The following is a 17,031-nucleotide window of genomic DNA, read 5'->3' as shown; positions in this document are numbered from 1 at the left end:
TCTATTTTCCTTTTCTTTAAAAAAAAAAAATCTATTTTCCAGTACCTACAGTAGCATGAGCAGTTGGCATGAGAACACCCTCAGTGGGGATTTGTCAACGCCATTGTTAAAGAGCGCTCTTTCCCATCCTCCACCTCTCTCTCTTTGTTTGCCCCACAGTGGTTCAGAGATTTACCCAATTAGCTTTAGACTTGTCTGTATGCCATCTTTTCCTTTTCTTCTTAAACTTAACCAACTTCCCCCTGCATTTTAGAACTCCTGGATATTCATGTTTTTGTGTGTTGAGCAAAATCTTGATACTATGTTAGTTAGTATTTACAGGTATTCCCCATAGTCTTTGGTTCCTGACTTCCTAGTTCCTGCCTGTCTGGTACTCTCATGATGAAGTTTCTGATTAATGCACGTGTCATTGGAATGGGTATTCTTTGCTAGAATGCATTTTGATGAATATTAATCTCAGTTTTCTGGTGTGGCCCCAGAGTGGGAAGCAGTAAAGAGTAGGGGATAGAAACATGGACCTTGGAGTCCAACAAGCTCTGAGTTCAAATCTGTGTACTTGCACAAGATGCCATTAACCTTGGGCAAGTTACTTCATCTCTCTAAACCTAGGCTTCTTGTAAAATGGAGTTATTACAGAATAATACCTACTTCACAGAGCTGTTGTGAAGAGTAAATAAGATTCTGTATGTAAAATGCTTTGTATAGTGATAAATATTATTATGCTCATTTGTAATAAAATTTCTGGTTAATTGAATTACTATTAGACATAAATTATCAATTTAAAAATGCTATAAAATATGCTTTTGCTAAAATTATGCTAAATTCACTTAGGTTTTCTCTGTCTTAGAAACATCAGTTTCTAAGATATTAGAAACATCAGTTATAATGACCCTAGAAGAGTTGTTGACTGACTATAGCTTATGTCCAAATCTGGTCTGATACCTGCTTTTGTAAATGAAGTGTTATTGAACAGCACTGTACCTGTTTGTTTATATATTGTTCATGTCTTCTTTTGTGCAACAGTGGCAAAGTAGTTGTGATAGAGACCATCTAGCCTACAAAGCTTAAAATATTTATTATCTGGCTCTTCACAGAGGAAGCTTACAGATTCCTGCACTACACATATAAGAAAGTAATGTAGCAAGGCCCTAAGAAAAATGAACTCTGTCTCAAAATAAACTATAAAGAAAAAAAGGCTGACCATGTATGTATAATATGTCAAAATACACTCTACTTTCATGTATATCTAAAAAGAACAAATTAAAAAAGAATACATGGGGGGAATACATTATTTTTTGAATAAACCTATATAATATGTTAATTGCTTTAAAAAATTAAGGAAAGAAAGAGAGAGGAAGAAAGAAAAAGGGCTGGGGATATAACTCAGTGGTAAAGTGCCCCTGGGTTCAATCCTTAGTACTAAAAGAGAAAGAAAAAAGAAAAAGAAAGTAATGGTTTTCAGAATTTTGCTTAATAAAGTGGAGGTAACTGGAGAATAGTTATAAATTTTTTTTAGGTATAACTGGCATCAAGTAAGTATAATTTTACATATTGTCCACTTATATGTGTCAGGCAATATACCTCATTTTAGCTTTGAAATGACCCGTGATGTAGATGCTATTAGGTAATTTTTGAGATGAAGAGACCTAGGAAAGTTTAATAACTTGTCCAAGGTTTCTGAGGTGGGATTCCAGCCCCTGATCTACATGAACCAAAATGGTACAATATACTTTATCCATAGTCTTGGATTTGGTATTAATTCTGGTCACAGATGCCGTGTGATGTTGAGCTGGTTACTTACTTACCTCTGTGGGTCTCCATGTTCTTATCTTGAGAATAAGATTGAAATAGATAAATCTTCAGGCTCCTTTCACCTGAACATGGGAGTTTTATGAGACTTTAGCCAGCAGGCAGCTGCAGAGTGTTCTGAGGCAGGGTGTGAAAAAGCATAGCCACATGGTGGTAAGGGGCCTGAGAAGGAGGAAGGAACTGTGTCCGGGTAGAGATCAGGTTGGGTCAGGAGAGTTCGCAAAGGGGAAGCACCACCTGAGAATGGCATCCGATGGATCCAGTGTGTTTGTCCTCATGCAAATCACAAGGAATCATGGTGTTGGTAGTCAAGCCCCTTCCTCCTTTTCTTCCTCATGTTCTGGAGAGGAACATGTTTCCTACCATTCCAGAAGATGTGTGGTATTTAGAGTGATTGCTCAAAAGTTCTTGTTGAGTGATGGAAGAGGCAGCAATTAGTCTGTATTCAGTAGAATGATTCAGAAACTTCTATATGAATATCCCTCAAGGAGGCCGGGCCCTTCCTCTTTCATGATTGCCTCATGGCTTCCTGGAGCTGTTTCCATGCCTCTCATGATCTCCTCAATCTTGGTAGCACACTGGGCACTTTAGACCCAGATCCTCCTACTCCTCAGAACTCCAGGATTGGTGAGCAGAAGGAGTGTGGGATTTGCAACCAGTGCTGACTCATCTTCAGGTCAGGATTTGTGGGCAAATCATTTATTAAGAAAATGTCTCTGGAAAGATTAGAATGCAGACAAAGGAAACAGGTCAGGCAGGGGAGGAGACTGAATCACAGGTGCTTTTTAGTCCCAGGACTGCTGTAACAAAATCCCACAAGCCACATGGCTTAAAACAAGAGAAATTTATTGTCTCATATTCTAAAGGTGTTAGCTGAGTCATGCTCCCTCCATACTCTTCAGGGGAGGATCCTTCTCACATCTTCCAGCTTCCAGTAGCCCCAGGTATTTCTTGGCTTATGGAAGCTCCACTAACTCCAGTAACTCCAATCTGCCTGGTTTTCACAGGGCCAGCCTCCTGTGTTTTTGTTTCTGGGTCCAGATTCCCCTTTTCTTATAAGGACAGCGATCATTTTGTGTTGAAGTCCCATCATCTGAACTAATTACATCTGCAGTGATCTTGTTTCCACATAAGGTCACAGTACTGAGAATATCTTTTTGGGGAGATGCATTCAACCCACAACAGGTGCAATCTGAGATAAAAGTCCTGAGGAAGGTCGTCCCTCCAAATCCTGCAGGGGACTCTGGAGTATAAATTATATCTCAGAATCATCCCAATCAAGTAAAACACACAAACAATAAGAAGGAATCTGAGAGGGTCTAAAAGAGTCAAGGTAAGATTTCCAAGGCTTCAGCAATGACCTTCAGGCTGGAGTGGTTGAGGATGCTTCAAGGTTCTGAGCAGGAGGAATCAGGGAGGAGGAAGCAGGAGCTCTGGGATGAGGTGACTTGATACCCAGCCTCTGTGCTCCTTGCTGTTCTGTGGCCCCTGTTTCAGCTTCACATGTTCTTCATGCCTTAGCCGTTGTTTCTCAGAGCTACCATTACCATTGCAGGTTAACAAATTACCTGGCCTTACTTTTAGGACTAACAGCTGGTGTGTCTCATAGAGGCCCAGTTTGAGAAAAGGACCCATGAACTGTGGCTTACAAGGACAAAACTCCAAAATACACATACCACCTGGGAGATCTGTTCTTTGTCTCAGGTTTGCTTTTCTTTTGACTTGCAGAAGCATCTGTGGAAGGTTGATCTCTTTAGGTAATTATGCTCTACTGAGATCTACTTCTAGAAACAGGTCAATTTAGGAGAGATAAAGGCAGATAAGAAGGTATTTAAGCACCAAATGTATTGAGTAAAGAAAAAGAATACAGTAAAATAAGCAGAAACAGCATCATCTGGGGAGGCTGTAGTAGAGGTTCTAAACTTTGACCTTCTTTCACAATTTGGGCAGCCAATGGGTGCCAAGTTGTTGGGACATCTGTGGGTGAGCTGGGCAGCTGTGAAGCAGTCTTTTTGTTTTCTTTCAGCATTTCAGTGCATTGAGGCCATGCGGGTCTTCCTTGTCCAAGACCTGCTGGTGGTGGAATGGCAAAGCTCTGCTCCAGAGGTGGACACATGGATGGTTGAGTGGTTCCCAGATTTGGACTTGGAGCCCTCTGACATTTCCTGGGAATCTGTGTCTCAGGCCAGCAACTGGACAATCCCACAAGGTAGCTGGTGCCATACCTGCAAGTTCCCTCTGTGCAGGATTTGGTTTCATTTTAATCGGCTTTTAAATCTTTAACTTTGATTTCAAAACTGTAAATGTAGTTATTAGCATTTGACAAGCTTGGGCAAGCTTAGTGAAGTGTCAGGCTATTTGACATTTCCCAGGTGTAGCTGGCACAGAAAGCTGTGAGTCTCAGAACATGCAACCTTTCCACCATCCTAACACCACCATCAGAGAGCCCTTCCCAGATATCTTGATCATCCTGGGGATAACACCAGAGATTGGATCCTATTTGTCCTACCTAGGATACTCCTTTCTGTTCTGGCTGCCTGATTAAGAGCCTGATTAAGGCCCCTTTCTCAGGTGACTGATACAGGGAATAGCTGTCTTTTCAAGTAAGTCCCTGCCCCATGCAAGATGCATAAGTGAGGCTTTAGCTTATTACTCCAGCCATTTCTGAATGCTTAATGGCACCCATATTAAGAATTATATTAGCCAAGTGTGGTGGTGCACACCTGTAGTCCTAGTAGCTTGGGAGACTGAAACAGGAGGATCGCAATTTCAAAGCCAGCTTCAGTAACTTAGAGAGGTCTTAAGCGACTTAGTGAGACTGTGTCTCAAAATTAAAATTTAAAAAGAAGGTGTTTGGGGATGTGACTTAGTGGTTAAACACTCCTGGGTTCAATCCCTGGTACCAAAAAAAAAAAAAAAAAAAAAAAAAATATATATATATATATATATATATATACATACATACACACACACACACACACATACACACATACATGCATGCAGGGATGCAGGCAGAATTCATGGTATCTGAGTTTCTCCAGGGTGATATGTTATCGCTGGAAGGATAAATTTTAAAGATAAATTCTGCAATACCCTCGGTCATATGATCAAATCAGTAATGGAGAAGGGACTAGATCTCTTACTTGGATGGCTTTGTAATTTTATTAGTGTGGTACAGAGTTTAATTCTAAGAATTAATTAGAAAATCTTAGAACAAGAAGAGACATTAGGGCTGGAGTTGTGGCTCAGTGGTAGAGAGCTTGCCTGGCATGTGTGAAGCCCTGAGTTCAATACTCAGCAACACATATAACTAAATAAAGTAAAAGATCCATTGACAACTAGCAAAGTATTTTAAAAAAATGGACATTAGAGACTATCCAGCCCAACCTCTTTATTTTTCAGATGAGGAAACTGTAGAGAAATGAAATATCTTCCCTTGGAATATTGGAATATCTTTTAAGTTATGATCTTAGACATTAAGCATTCCTTCTAGTCTGCCATACTCTGCAATTTGCTTAGTTTCTTTCTTTTTTTTTTTTTCAATAGATAAATTAAAACCTTTTTGCCTCTATAACATCTCTGTGTATCCACTGTTGCAAGACGAAGTGGGAGAGCCATATTCCATCCAGGCTTATGCTAAAGAAGGCAGTATGTATGGACAAGGCCCTGTGGGTGAAGGGAAACAGTGGGGACTGCCCAACATTCAAATAAGGTTGTGAGTGTCTATAGCTCATTCACGGGTGCCTGAGGATCCAGTTGTGCTGCACATTCTTCTTGTAGCAATCTGTGTGTTTGACACATTGGGGTCAGTTTTAGAGTCTCTAGATTTTAAGGATGGGGGAGACATTTAAGATCATCAAATTCAATCCTCTCACTTCACAAATGGAAAATAGAGACTCAGAGAGGCGAAACAACTTGCCCAAAGTCACCAAGAAATTTAGTGCAAATAGAGTTGCAATGAGAAATAATAATTAAGACCAACTCAGGGACCCTATAGAGTTCATGATAAGTTAAACATGTTAAAAGTTATTTTTATTTGTTCTAATTAATTATACATGATAGAATGTATTTCAACATATTATGCATATATGGAGCATAACTTCTCATTCTTCTGGTTGCACATGATGTAGAATTACATTGGTTGTTTAATCATATATGCACATAGGATAGTGATGTCTGATTCATTCTACTATCTTTCCTATTCCCATTCCCCTTCCCTTCCCTTCATTCCCCTTTTAAAATTATTTTTTGTGTAATAAGTGCGTTAGTGGTGAATTGCTCAGATTTTATTTTTATCTCTGTGGAAGTTAACGTATTTCAGATTCAGCATTAGAAAATATCTCCTGCTATATATACAAAGGTAGCCCATGGAGACAGTCTTCAACAATTTGATCATAGCTACACTTAGAACCTGAATGAAAGAACTTGGTGCCACATCAAAGCAAAGGGAATATAAGAAAGCATTTTTTCCTCTGGTCTTTGACACCACTTTTCTTATTGTTTAAGATGCATGACTGCAGAAAACAATCTTTCCAAATAAGGTGACTCATCAGTTCCCTCTTCAACCCCCATGTCCAGCTTCAAGGACTGTGGTTTTGGTCTGAGTATGGACACAACCTTGGGGTGTGGTGGGGAAAATCTGCTGGGGTATGTTCCGTTTGGTCATTTATCTTCTGTCCTCTCAAGCTCCCATGGAAGGTCCTGTGGCCAAGGCAGAAAATATTGGTGTGAAGACTGTTACAATCACATGGAAAGAGATTCCCAAGAGCGAGAGAAAAGGTTTTATCAGCAACTACACCGTATTTTACCAAGCTGAAGGTGGAAAAGAGTTCTGTAAGTGTGCTCATGACCAAGGTGAAAAAACACGACTCCTCAGATGGAGGATATGGATAGACTTGTATCGTGGCTCCTGTGGTCGTAAACTGAGACCTTGCATGAACCACTTAGCTTCTTTGAGCTTTGCTGAAAACTGGGTCCCTCTTGAGTTTGGGGGTTAAATAAGAGTGACATGATAGTCCTACAGGAATGGAAGGAGTTGACAGAATTGATCTCAAACAGCTTTTGAGTGATTTTAACCCCCACCCCGAAATTCTCTGATCATTTATTTATTCCTGGGAGAAGTATGCCTGGTTTAAAGAATTGCAGAGGACCAGTAGAATAGAGGAAGGAGACCAGGGGGACGGAGGAAGGGAGGGACTGGGGAATGAAAACGACTGAATTACACTGTTATATTGTGTGTATGTATGAATAGGCAACAACAAATCCCATTGTTATATATGATTATGACTCACCAACAAAAAAGGGAAAAAAAAAGTGCATGTCAGAGGGACAGGCCCTGTTTTGATGGCACTTACCTTAGTTCAAGGCTCTTTAGCATGACTTCTACTGCCCACCACCATGACATGCTTTCTTCTTGAGTCCACAGTATTTCCTGATATCCTAAATTCTGGGATATGCTTGGATTCCTGTTTAGGATATATTTTGGTTTTGTTATGGTAAAATACATGTAACATAAAATTTACCCTCTTAAACAAGGTGTACAATTTAGTGGCATTAAGAATATTTGCAATGTTATGAAACCATTACCCCTGTTTCCAGAACTTTGCTATTCTCATTCCAAATAGAAACTCTGAATCTTTTAATCAGTCACTTCCCATCTTCTTCTTCTCATATCCTCCGAAATTCACCAGACTACTTTGTGTTTCTGTGTATTGCCTATTCAGGATATTTTAGATACATATAATCAGTGCTGGGGTGTGGTTGCCTAGCATGCACACTCCCTTGGGTTCAATTCTCAGTACTTCAAAAGGATGAAAAATAAAAATAAATAAATAAATGAATAAAGCCATACAATATGTGGCTTTGAAAGTTCATTTGTGTTATAACATTAAAATGCCTTTTTGTGATGGAATAATATTTCATTGTGTGGTTATTCGATGTTCTGTTTACCCATTCATCATTTGATGAGGCCTTGGGTTGTTTGAACCTATGAATCCTATGAATAATGCTTCTATGAACATTGATGTGCAAATATCTATTTGGGTGTTTGCTTTCAATTCTTTTGAGTGTATAGCTGGGAGTGGAATTGCTGGTTCACATGGTGCTTTAGCTTATTGAGACACCACCAAACTATTTTTCACAGTGATTACATTCCCACCAGAAATGTATGAGGGTTTCAATTTCTCTGCATGTTGCCAACACTTCTTACTTATCTATTCAAAAGACACTATTATAGCTATCGCAGTGAGTATGAAGTGGTATCTCGTTTATTTACATTTCTCTAATCCCTAATGTTACACATCTGTTCATGTAGTTGTCCACCATTTGTGTATCTTCTTCAGAGAAATCTATCTTTAATCTCTTCACCAATTTTAAAATTGAGTTGTCTTTTTGTTGCTGTTACAAATTTTTTTTTATAGTTGTGTAGATATAAACTCCTTATCAAACATGATTTGCAAATATTTTCTCCAGTTATGTGAATTATCTTTTCATTTTTTTGATACTCTTTTGATGAGCAAAAGCTTTTAACTTTAATGAAGTTCAGTTGAATCTATTTTTTCCTTTTGTTGCTTGTGTTTTTGGCATTATATTTAAGAAAGTATCATGAAATTCAAGGTTGTGAAGATTTACCTTATGTTTGTTTTCTAAGAGTTTTTATTGTTTTAGCTCATTGGTCCATGTTGACAGGCTAATTTTAAGAAGGCCATGGACAGAGGTTGGAATAAGTGATGGAAGTACAGGTCCCAATGCTCTTATTTTCATGCTACTAAAATGAAATTTTCAGTCCAGTGTGACAGTGGTGTTTGAATTCAGTATTTTTCCTTTAGCCAAGACCGTCGGCTCCAGCATCCAGCAGTATGATCTGGAATCTCTGACACGAAGGACCTCTTACACTGCTCACGTCTTGGCTCGCACCAGAGCTGGGGGAATAAATGGGACCAAGATAAATTTCAAGACCTTGTCCCTCAGTGAGTATCCTTCTTGGCATTTACACTAGGTCAGTCCGAAGTGACATTTTCTAAAGCTAAGGGAAGTCAGATGAAAGGGCAGTACCTAAGTGAGAAGAGCCACCTGCTTTCTGACTCATTTGCCTTCTTGGCAGACGTATAAGGCAGGAGAGAGGTCAGGGAGCAGGCAAATTGAGAGTTGAATTAAGAAGACCAGTTATTTTGCTCCTTTCCATTGGTAGCCCCAAACCACCTGCAGGAGAAGTGGTAAATTTAATACCAACTTCAGTCTCAGCACCATACCAGCTCCCATGACAAGCCAGTCCCTAAGGTCATAGTCATCAGTTTCTGAATGTGAGAAGTTACTGCACAGTAGGGCCTTGGAGAGACAACCTTGGTTGATCAAGGACCACTGATCCACAAGATGAACTCAGTCTAAACATTTGTGGAATTTTTTGAGCAAGAAGGTGTATAATTTGCTCATCTTACCAGCTTTTGCATTTAAAATAGTGAAGAATAATTTAATAGATATAACAAATAATTTTGTATCTTCATATGATGGCTTATTAAGGCAGATGTTCAAGAAGGGTAGGGAGGAGAAAGAGTAAGGAGGGAGTTGAAGAAGAAAAAAGGAAGAAGAATGAGAGAAACTATTAATTTTGCTAAGTCCTTGATAGCATAGATTAGATTTTCCAGGGCTTATTAAAACTTTAAGGAATGAACAGTCTTTTAGATTAGAAATGATTCTACATCATGTTCAACTGGTAGAATGAGAAGTTATACTCCGTTTGTGTATGATGTGTCAAAGTGAGTTCTATTGTCATGTAACTAATTAGAATGAATAAAAAATGGTTAAAAAAAAGAGGAGAAAAAAGTGAAAGAATCTTACTAAGTTTTGCAATAATTAGTGTAAGCTAAAAATTGCTTGAAGTTTTCTTGAAAGTCTCTTGCTGTTTACATTCTTAAAAGATAAAACAGGGCTCTGGAAAATACAGCATGTGTCTTTACATAGAAAACATGTTCTGTTTTATGGACTAACATTGCCTTCTTGGAACTCTTCTTGGTATTGCAGCATAAGAGTCTTTAAAAAATCATGTTGTATTTTCAAAACACCAGGCACAAATTGTTTCTGCTCACGGAATTTTCGCCAAGGCTCAAACTGAAGGCAAGATTCTGTCTTGAAGCCTAGAAGTTCCCTTAGTCTGTTCTATAATCATAAAGCACCCGGCTCCATCTCTGACTTCTACCATCCGTTCTCTACACAGCCACCTCTGTTCCCAGGCCTATGATCCCCGCTTAAAACCTGCCAGTGACTGTCCTTGTATTTTAAATAAAATCCAGACTCCTTCCCATGATTTTCACGGTCCCTCGTCACCCACCCCTTGTCGATCTCACTTCCTGTCGCTTCTCCTGTCTTCTCTGTCTTGTTCCTGCTTCAAAGCTTTTGCTCCTTCCTGGAATGCGTCTCTACACTTTTGCGTGGTAGGCTCCTCGTTGTTAAGGTCAGCTTACATTTCACTTCTTCCTTGGTTACCCTATCCGATGCTTCTACCCTACTTTCTACCTTATCCTCGTTTCTCTATTACTCTGTTTTATCTGAAGCCATCTTGTTATTTGTTGGCTTAATCCATGTATTAGAACATAAACTCCATGTGAGGAGGCATCTTCTATGTCTTGCTTATTGCTGTTTATTACCCAAAAGAGTGTTTGATAAATGCTGAGTATTTGTTGAGTGTATGAAGATGGAAGATGATTTTGGTAAGCTCAGTGTCTATCAATATACAATGTCGTAATGTCTGTTACATTTGGCAGGGAGCAGACAACTAGGTGGGGAACCACAAATCTCAGGGTTTTTTTTTTAATTGAAAGAAATTGAATTTAATTGAAGGAAAACTAATAAGAAATATTGATGAGCTACTAGAAGAAAAAGTTAATCTTTGATTTTGTCAAGAGAGTGAAGAACTCAGCTTACAGAAGACTTCTCTTCTTCTTTCCCCAAAGGTGTCTTTGAGATTGTCCTTATAACTTCTCTGGTTGGAGGAGGACTTCTTATATTCACTGTCCTGACTGTGGCCTCTGGTCTCAGAAAGCCAATGTGAGTTTATAGGTAACAGTAGGTGCTTTAAAAACTAGGGACCAAAAAGGGTGGAAGACATCATGGGCAACTGATTCAAGAAGGCACCATGAAGGGAGTATTCATTCATCTGTTTATTTGGTAGATATTTATTGAGATTGTGGTCACTTTGTGTGGGTCATGAGAATCCTGATGAAGCAGGAGGGCTTTCACGCCTGCATGGCTCCACACATCAGGTCTGGGCCTTTCTGAGGCCAGGGAGTGTCTGCTGCTCTTGCCATCTGACACTAGAGTTGCTGTGAGGACCCCTGACAGTGACAAGAGGAGAGCAGGAGTTGTGTACTTCTGGAGTTAGAGTGTTGACCAGTTGTATGACAACACAAATTTGTTTCTTGCTTGTGACGCAGTGTTGGAGGACTGGCTGCAGGGACATTTGTCCTTCTAACCCTGGCCAATGTGGAGAAGGAAGACTGTCTTCAGGGTCTTGTGTTTCTCCTCACAGTGAACCTCAGGCTTCCTGACAGCCCTTCCCTGATAGAGCTCTCTGTCCACATTGGACAGTTGTGGGTCAAGCAGCTGTGTTCACTTAATAGTTAAGCTAATGTCATCCTTAGTTATCAACTATAGATTGTGTCCAAGTTATCCACAAAACTTTTTGTACATTATACACTCAAGTAATTATTCTCAATTTTTAGCATGCATCAGGAATTGGGCCCTGCCCCGAGGGTTTCTGATTCTGGGTTCTGGAGTGAAGTCCAAGAATTTGCATTTCTAATGAACTCTCAGTGACACTGGTGCTGCAAATTGGAATCCACTGCACTAAAGTTGTAGCTTAAAAGTGTTGCCTTTCCAAGGGAATAAATCTCAGAGGGGTGAATGTGGATGGGGGGCAGGTGTGGAGATGCAGGGGTGGGAGGGAGAAGAAAGCAGGAACAGCTTTGCAAGGGGAGAGGTCTCCTCCTATCACATCCCCTAGGTAACTCACAACTTCATCCCCCAAACCACTTTGCTGTCCCCATCTCTGCCAAGAGGCCAGCAGCTTCTCCTTATTTCATAGGGAGCCATGCCATTCCCTTTAGCAAACCCCACTGTTTTGACTCTACCACGCAGCATGTGTAAGATGCTTCCTGAACTTACCGCCTGTTTTAATCTCTTCTCTCTCATTAGCAAGTTGTCTCACCTCTGTTGGCCTGATATCCCCAACCCTGCTGAAAGTAGTATAGCCACGTGGCATGGACATGACTGCAAGGTAAACAAACACTGCTGTTTCTATTCAGGAAACCTTTCGCAGGTCGGTCGTGGGAAGTGACCAGATGAGTGGAGCTGTGGGGGAGTCGTGAGCCGGGCTCTTTTTAAGGATTCATATAGAGAGAACTCAAGGTCGAAAAGTTCCGGGAAACATCTGGCAGGGCAGATGGAATCAACCTTCCTGGAATGACTTTGACCTTGTGCTCTGCACAAGAGGAAAGGACTTATTAGCAGATTCACAAGGATCCAGTGTGTTCTCAGCATGGGGCCGGTCCTGTGAAGCTTGAGGCAGAAGAAAGACCCCAGCTCTATCCCCAATGACCTGATGGCCTAAAAGAGAGAGAGAGAGAGAGAGAGAGAGAGAGACAGAGAGAGAGAGAGACAGAGAGAGAGACAGAGAGAGAGACAGAGAGAGAGACAGAGAGAGAGAAAAGAAGAAGAAGGAGGAGGAGGAGGAGGAGGAGGAGGAGGAGGAGAAGAGGTAGCCTGGTTATAAGATTTGAGGTCATTTAAAAGGCAGCCAAGAACACCTAGACCTAGGGACCACCTAGAGATCCTGAGGGGGTGGTGATGGTCATGGCAATCCAAAGGCTGCCTCAAAAATTTTTCTCAGCTGGAGAACTTGTGTAATTAGAGTTAGGGCTTTCTAGTATACTATCTTTAAGTAAAAACCCTCCTTTTTCTTAAGTTTTTAAATTGAAAACTGTTATGAAATTTCTAAGGTATAATCTCTTGCTTAAGCATCAAATATAATAACTTTTAAATCCTTATTGTTGAAAGACTGTTACCAGTTTTTCCTTGATACAGGAATTTAAAATATTTGACCCTTATTTAATTTCAGAAGTCATTTTTGGCATGGACATTTTTGTTAAAATGGATTTCATTTCTTTTTCCTCTCTCCTCAGTCTTAAATCACCCTCTTTGCTTTCCTACTTATTGAAAGTTATCTAGAGAATAAATGAATTCATATTCTGTGTGGTCTGATGACTGAAGTACTTTTTGAGTAATCTGCAAGCCAATCCTCAGCAAGTACTGATTAATCACCTACTGTGTATCAGGCCTGGGTGAGGGCCTGTGGATACAAAATGACAAGGACACGTCCCTGCTGTGAAGACCCCCTTTGATTTTCTGGTGGTCTTGGGCAGGACTGTCAGGGTGGTAGGTTTTCCATCTCTAAGAATTCTAAATTTGGTGCTCCACCTTACCTGGGATTTTATGAATATTGTATGGAAAACAGCCTTGAGCTCTATAGAAGATTTTTTTGAATACAGGGTACTGTTTCTTAGGACCTGTTTCTTCACTCTTGTCAAGAGATGACTGGCCACCACTTCTGATCCAGGGAGGAAGGTGGGATGCTGTTTGAGAGGTGGGACTTTGGTGTCCCAAACTTAATGAGCTTTGGTCTATACCAAATGTAGCCCTCAAATGATGATTTGAGGTATGTTCCTTTTTCTTTTCCAGAATAAGTCAAATCTTAAGGAGTTTGATGATTCTGTGAACACAGAAGACAGCATCCTAAAATCATATTCTGCCCCCAGTGACCTCACTGACAAGTTGGTGGTGAATTTTGAGAATTTTTTGGAAGAGGTGTCCACAGAAGAAGCCGAGAAGAGCCAGGAAAACATTTTGGGAGGAGAAAAGAATGAATATGTAACCTCCCCCAGCAGGCCTGACTGTCCTCCGGGAAAGAGTCTTAAGATTTTAACTGAGATTCCTTCCGGAAAATCCCAACTCTCATATTTAGGAATGTCAGAAGAGAACTTTTCAGAAGCTGAAGAACAACTTCTCTCTTCTGGTGAAAGTGTAGATCAAGACTACTTCTGTGAGGAAGGAGCATCAAATCCATATTTGAAAAATTCAGTGACAACCAGAGAATTTCTTGTGCATGAAAAACTTCCAGACCACACTAAGAAAGAAGTTTAATGGTGGGAGACCCTCAGAGTCTCAGTGTGGATGACCTTGGCCTAGAGAAGATATCAAGACTTGCAAGAAGTGCGTCTTTGTCCCCCTCCCCATTTTGTCTGGACTGAAATTCCCCCTGCCTTGAGCTACTACTTGAGCTTGCCTGGCACAGGTGTGAACTTGTGCTGGGAAGAAAAAGGGACATGGTCAGCCTGAGTGCTTTGTAGAGGAAAATAATTTCTTTTCTTTTGTTCAGATAATAAGCTCCACTTGAGGACTCCCTGACACATTGACTAAAAAGGAAGGACCTAGGTTCTGAACTCAGAGGACCTCTTAGGTGGATATACTGGTCTCCCCAGGAATTGAGTCATGATCACAGCCTTTGCCAGGGCTATCCCTTAGAGTTCCTAGAGGACTGTGAAAGAAGATTGTTGTTTGGTTGGTGCTTGGTGCTTTGATGGGAACCTGGGTTTTGCCCTCCCCAAGGAAGCCCTGATACCTTACTCTTCTCAACATAGGGGCCTGAAATGGAGTAGACTGTTTGAATGGTGTGCCTGAGACTCCTTAGGGTCCTTACTAAATCTTAAGTGTGTATGGCAACACCCCACCTAGGACTCTTCACCCTAGGTAGGTTTTTGTTTGTTTGTTTGTTTTTCTGTACTGGTTTTTCAACCCATGACCTCACACATGCTAGGCAAGCACTCTTGTCACCAAACCACATCCTAAACCCTTTACCCCTAGTTTATAGCACATTGACTGCTAATACATCAAGGGATGAGGAAAAGTTCCAGGAGAACACAGGGCTTGGACTCTGGACTGGGCAGCAGGTCTACCCCAGCCTGCAGTCCATTTCCCATCTTCTGCTGCCCTTCCATCTTGCCCCCAGGCCTGTGGGTAAAAAGGCACCAAATGTTGCAGTGGCTTTTGTATAGGATTGCTGACCCCTCATACTGCTCAGAGCCCAGGAATACTTGCTGAGCACACCCTTGAAAGGCCTCTTCCCAGCAGGGGCTGAGCGGGGCCTGGGGACATGCAATGCTTAGCAACTTTGCTATTCCATCACGAGGACTTCTGCTCCTTTGCTCCAGCTAAGCACAGAGCTCGTGACAATCAGTGGAGCCTTTGGTGAAAGTGCTGATTCAGGATTCACTTCCTGAGACCTTGGGAACTGTGGTCTGCATGGTGGGGGAGGAGGGCATGATGGCCTGGGGATACTGGGGTGGCCAGGCAATGACTGAGCAGCCTGAGGACTGTGAACCCAGCGTTATAGCCAGGAAGTCAGATAGTATTTTTTCTGAGAGAGTTCTAGAAGTCAGTACTTGGGTCACAGATATGAACTTCACAAGCTACCAACTTTACTTTCCTATAACTAAAATTAATCTCTAGTGCAGGACATTTCAAATCTGGTAGGCCAATATGGTGATTTCTGAGTTCCTCTGAGTTTGTAATTTGGTTACAGTTGGGACTTTGACCTTCCTGGTCCTCCCTGGGACTGATACTGAGGGTGTTCAATGGAGCAGCATCTGTGGGGTGGGGTGGCCACCAGTGGAGTCCTTTGGGGTCATGTATATTTCCAGCCATGGTTTTGTTGCTGGTCTTATGTTGTGCCTGTATCTCCACCTGTCCCTGTGGAGTCCCCTGCTACTCTCCTCAGCTGCATCCTTACCCTGGGCACAGGAAGGTGTCGCTGCTCTCCCAACCCTCTCCCCCTCCTCACTGTGTTCCAATGAGAGTCCTCCTGAGGTCTCAGGTGGCTGCAGTCCCAGCCCCAAGACTCTTTGGGCCTAGTTTTCAGAACAGAGACTCCTGGTAAATCTGTGAGGGAGGGAGCCTGAGGCAGGCGTGGAGGAATGGGACTATTAGACTCCACTTACCCCCTTGTCCCTTCATCCTGCTTTCAAGCCTGGGAAGAGAAAGAGACCAAGTAAAAGGGGTACCCCAGATCTATAGCCACCTGCTCTCTCCTCCCCCAGCCCTACCGTGGTGGCTTGGGTGCTTTTGAACCCCACCCCCCCGGGTTCTAGGTGGGCTCTCGTTCACCCCTGACTCAACACTGAGGGGGCGATTCTTGCCTTGCTTCCTGTCATGTCCTGAGGGGCGGAGAAGGCACAGGTACTCCTACAACTATTTCCTCTTTCCCTTGACCCTCCTGCCCTCCTCTGGCTGGGGGAATCCTCTGACATTTTGTGGGAGGCGGATGGGGGTGGAAACCCTCAAATTGGTCCTCCCCATCTTGTCTCGTACCTGATGAGGCTTTTGAACCTAAACAGCCAAGAGTTTGATGGCTGGGGAGTGAGAAGCGCCCCAGATGGCTCCAGTGACTGGATTCCAAGATGAAAATATGGCCCTCTGCCCCCACCTGCTTAAGTCACCGAAGCTGACTTGGTAGTTTGCAGACGCCACCCAGCCCTTCCTGTTTCATTTCTTCTTCCCTGTTCTCACTTCTTCTCCCAGAGCATCTTTTCCGCCTTCCTCTTTCTTTTCTTGTTTTTTCTTTTTTCTCCTCTCTCCACTTCCCAGCCGCCTCCCTTCATCATTCAGCCTGTTTACTTCTGTCGCCTTCAAGGGGTGGGGGCTGAGGCTCTGCTTCGCTCCAGGTAGAAGCAAGGGGTCTCACTGGAGCCAGTTCAGGGGGTGCTTTTCATATCCAGGGGTCCACTCACTGAGCTCTCCAGGGCAGACTCAGGACCAGGCCACCAAGCTCAGAAACCATGGGTGACTTCTTCTGGATCAAGTTCCCAAGTGTCCCTACTCCCTACTCCCAGAATTCCGGGCTCTTCTGTGGCTAGAGAAAGGCCATCTGTGTTTTCTCGGTTTACTGTCAAAGAGACATTGTGAGGATACCAACAAGAAGACTTGTGTTTCAGCAAAGTCATTAAAAAACAGACAAAATTCCTGTTAAAAGAGTTTCCCAAGGTTCTGGAAACCCTGCAAAACATTTGGGTTGATGCCCAGTGATGTCCTTTCTTTTACAATGATAGAAAAAAAAAATGTAAAGTCAGAGAAACCACCTGTGGTATTTATTTATTTGTTTCACAGGGAAGCCTTCCT

The 17,031-nt window shown here is 41.9% G+C and overlaps 1 protein-coding gene across 1 annotated transcript in view; it reads left to right on the top strand.

The window, feature by feature from the left end:
- The window catches only part of IL31RA (interleukin 31 receptor A), an 89,934-nt gene extending 73,494 nt beyond the window's left edge, over window positions 1-16,440 (top strand). The window contains exons 9-15 of the mRNA XM_079145264.1: window positions 3,836-4,018; window positions 5,356-5,457; window positions 6,496-6,642; window positions 8,637-8,777; window positions 10,758-10,851; window positions 11,998-12,079; window positions 13,540-16,440. Of these exons, the coding sequence (XP_079001390.1) occupies window positions 3,836-4,018; window positions 5,356-5,457; window positions 6,496-6,642; window positions 8,637-8,777; window positions 10,758-10,851; window positions 11,998-12,079; window positions 13,540-14,001 (1,211 nt within the window). The 3' untranslated portion in view covers window positions 14,002-16,440. The remainder of the gene's footprint in view (window positions 1-3,835; window positions 4,019-5,355; window positions 5,458-6,495; window positions 6,643-8,636; window positions 8,778-10,757; window positions 10,852-11,997; window positions 12,080-13,539) is intronic.
- Window positions 16,441-17,031: the final 591 nt, after the last annotated feature.

This window comes from Sciurus vulgaris (assembly GCF_902686455.1).
Source record: "Sciurus vulgaris genome assembly, chromosome: 6".
Taxonomy (NCBI): domain Eukaryota; kingdom Metazoa; phylum Chordata; class Mammalia; order Rodentia; family Sciuridae; genus Sciurus; species Sciurus vulgaris.
This window is presented reverse-complemented; position numbering and strand designations above follow the sequence as displayed.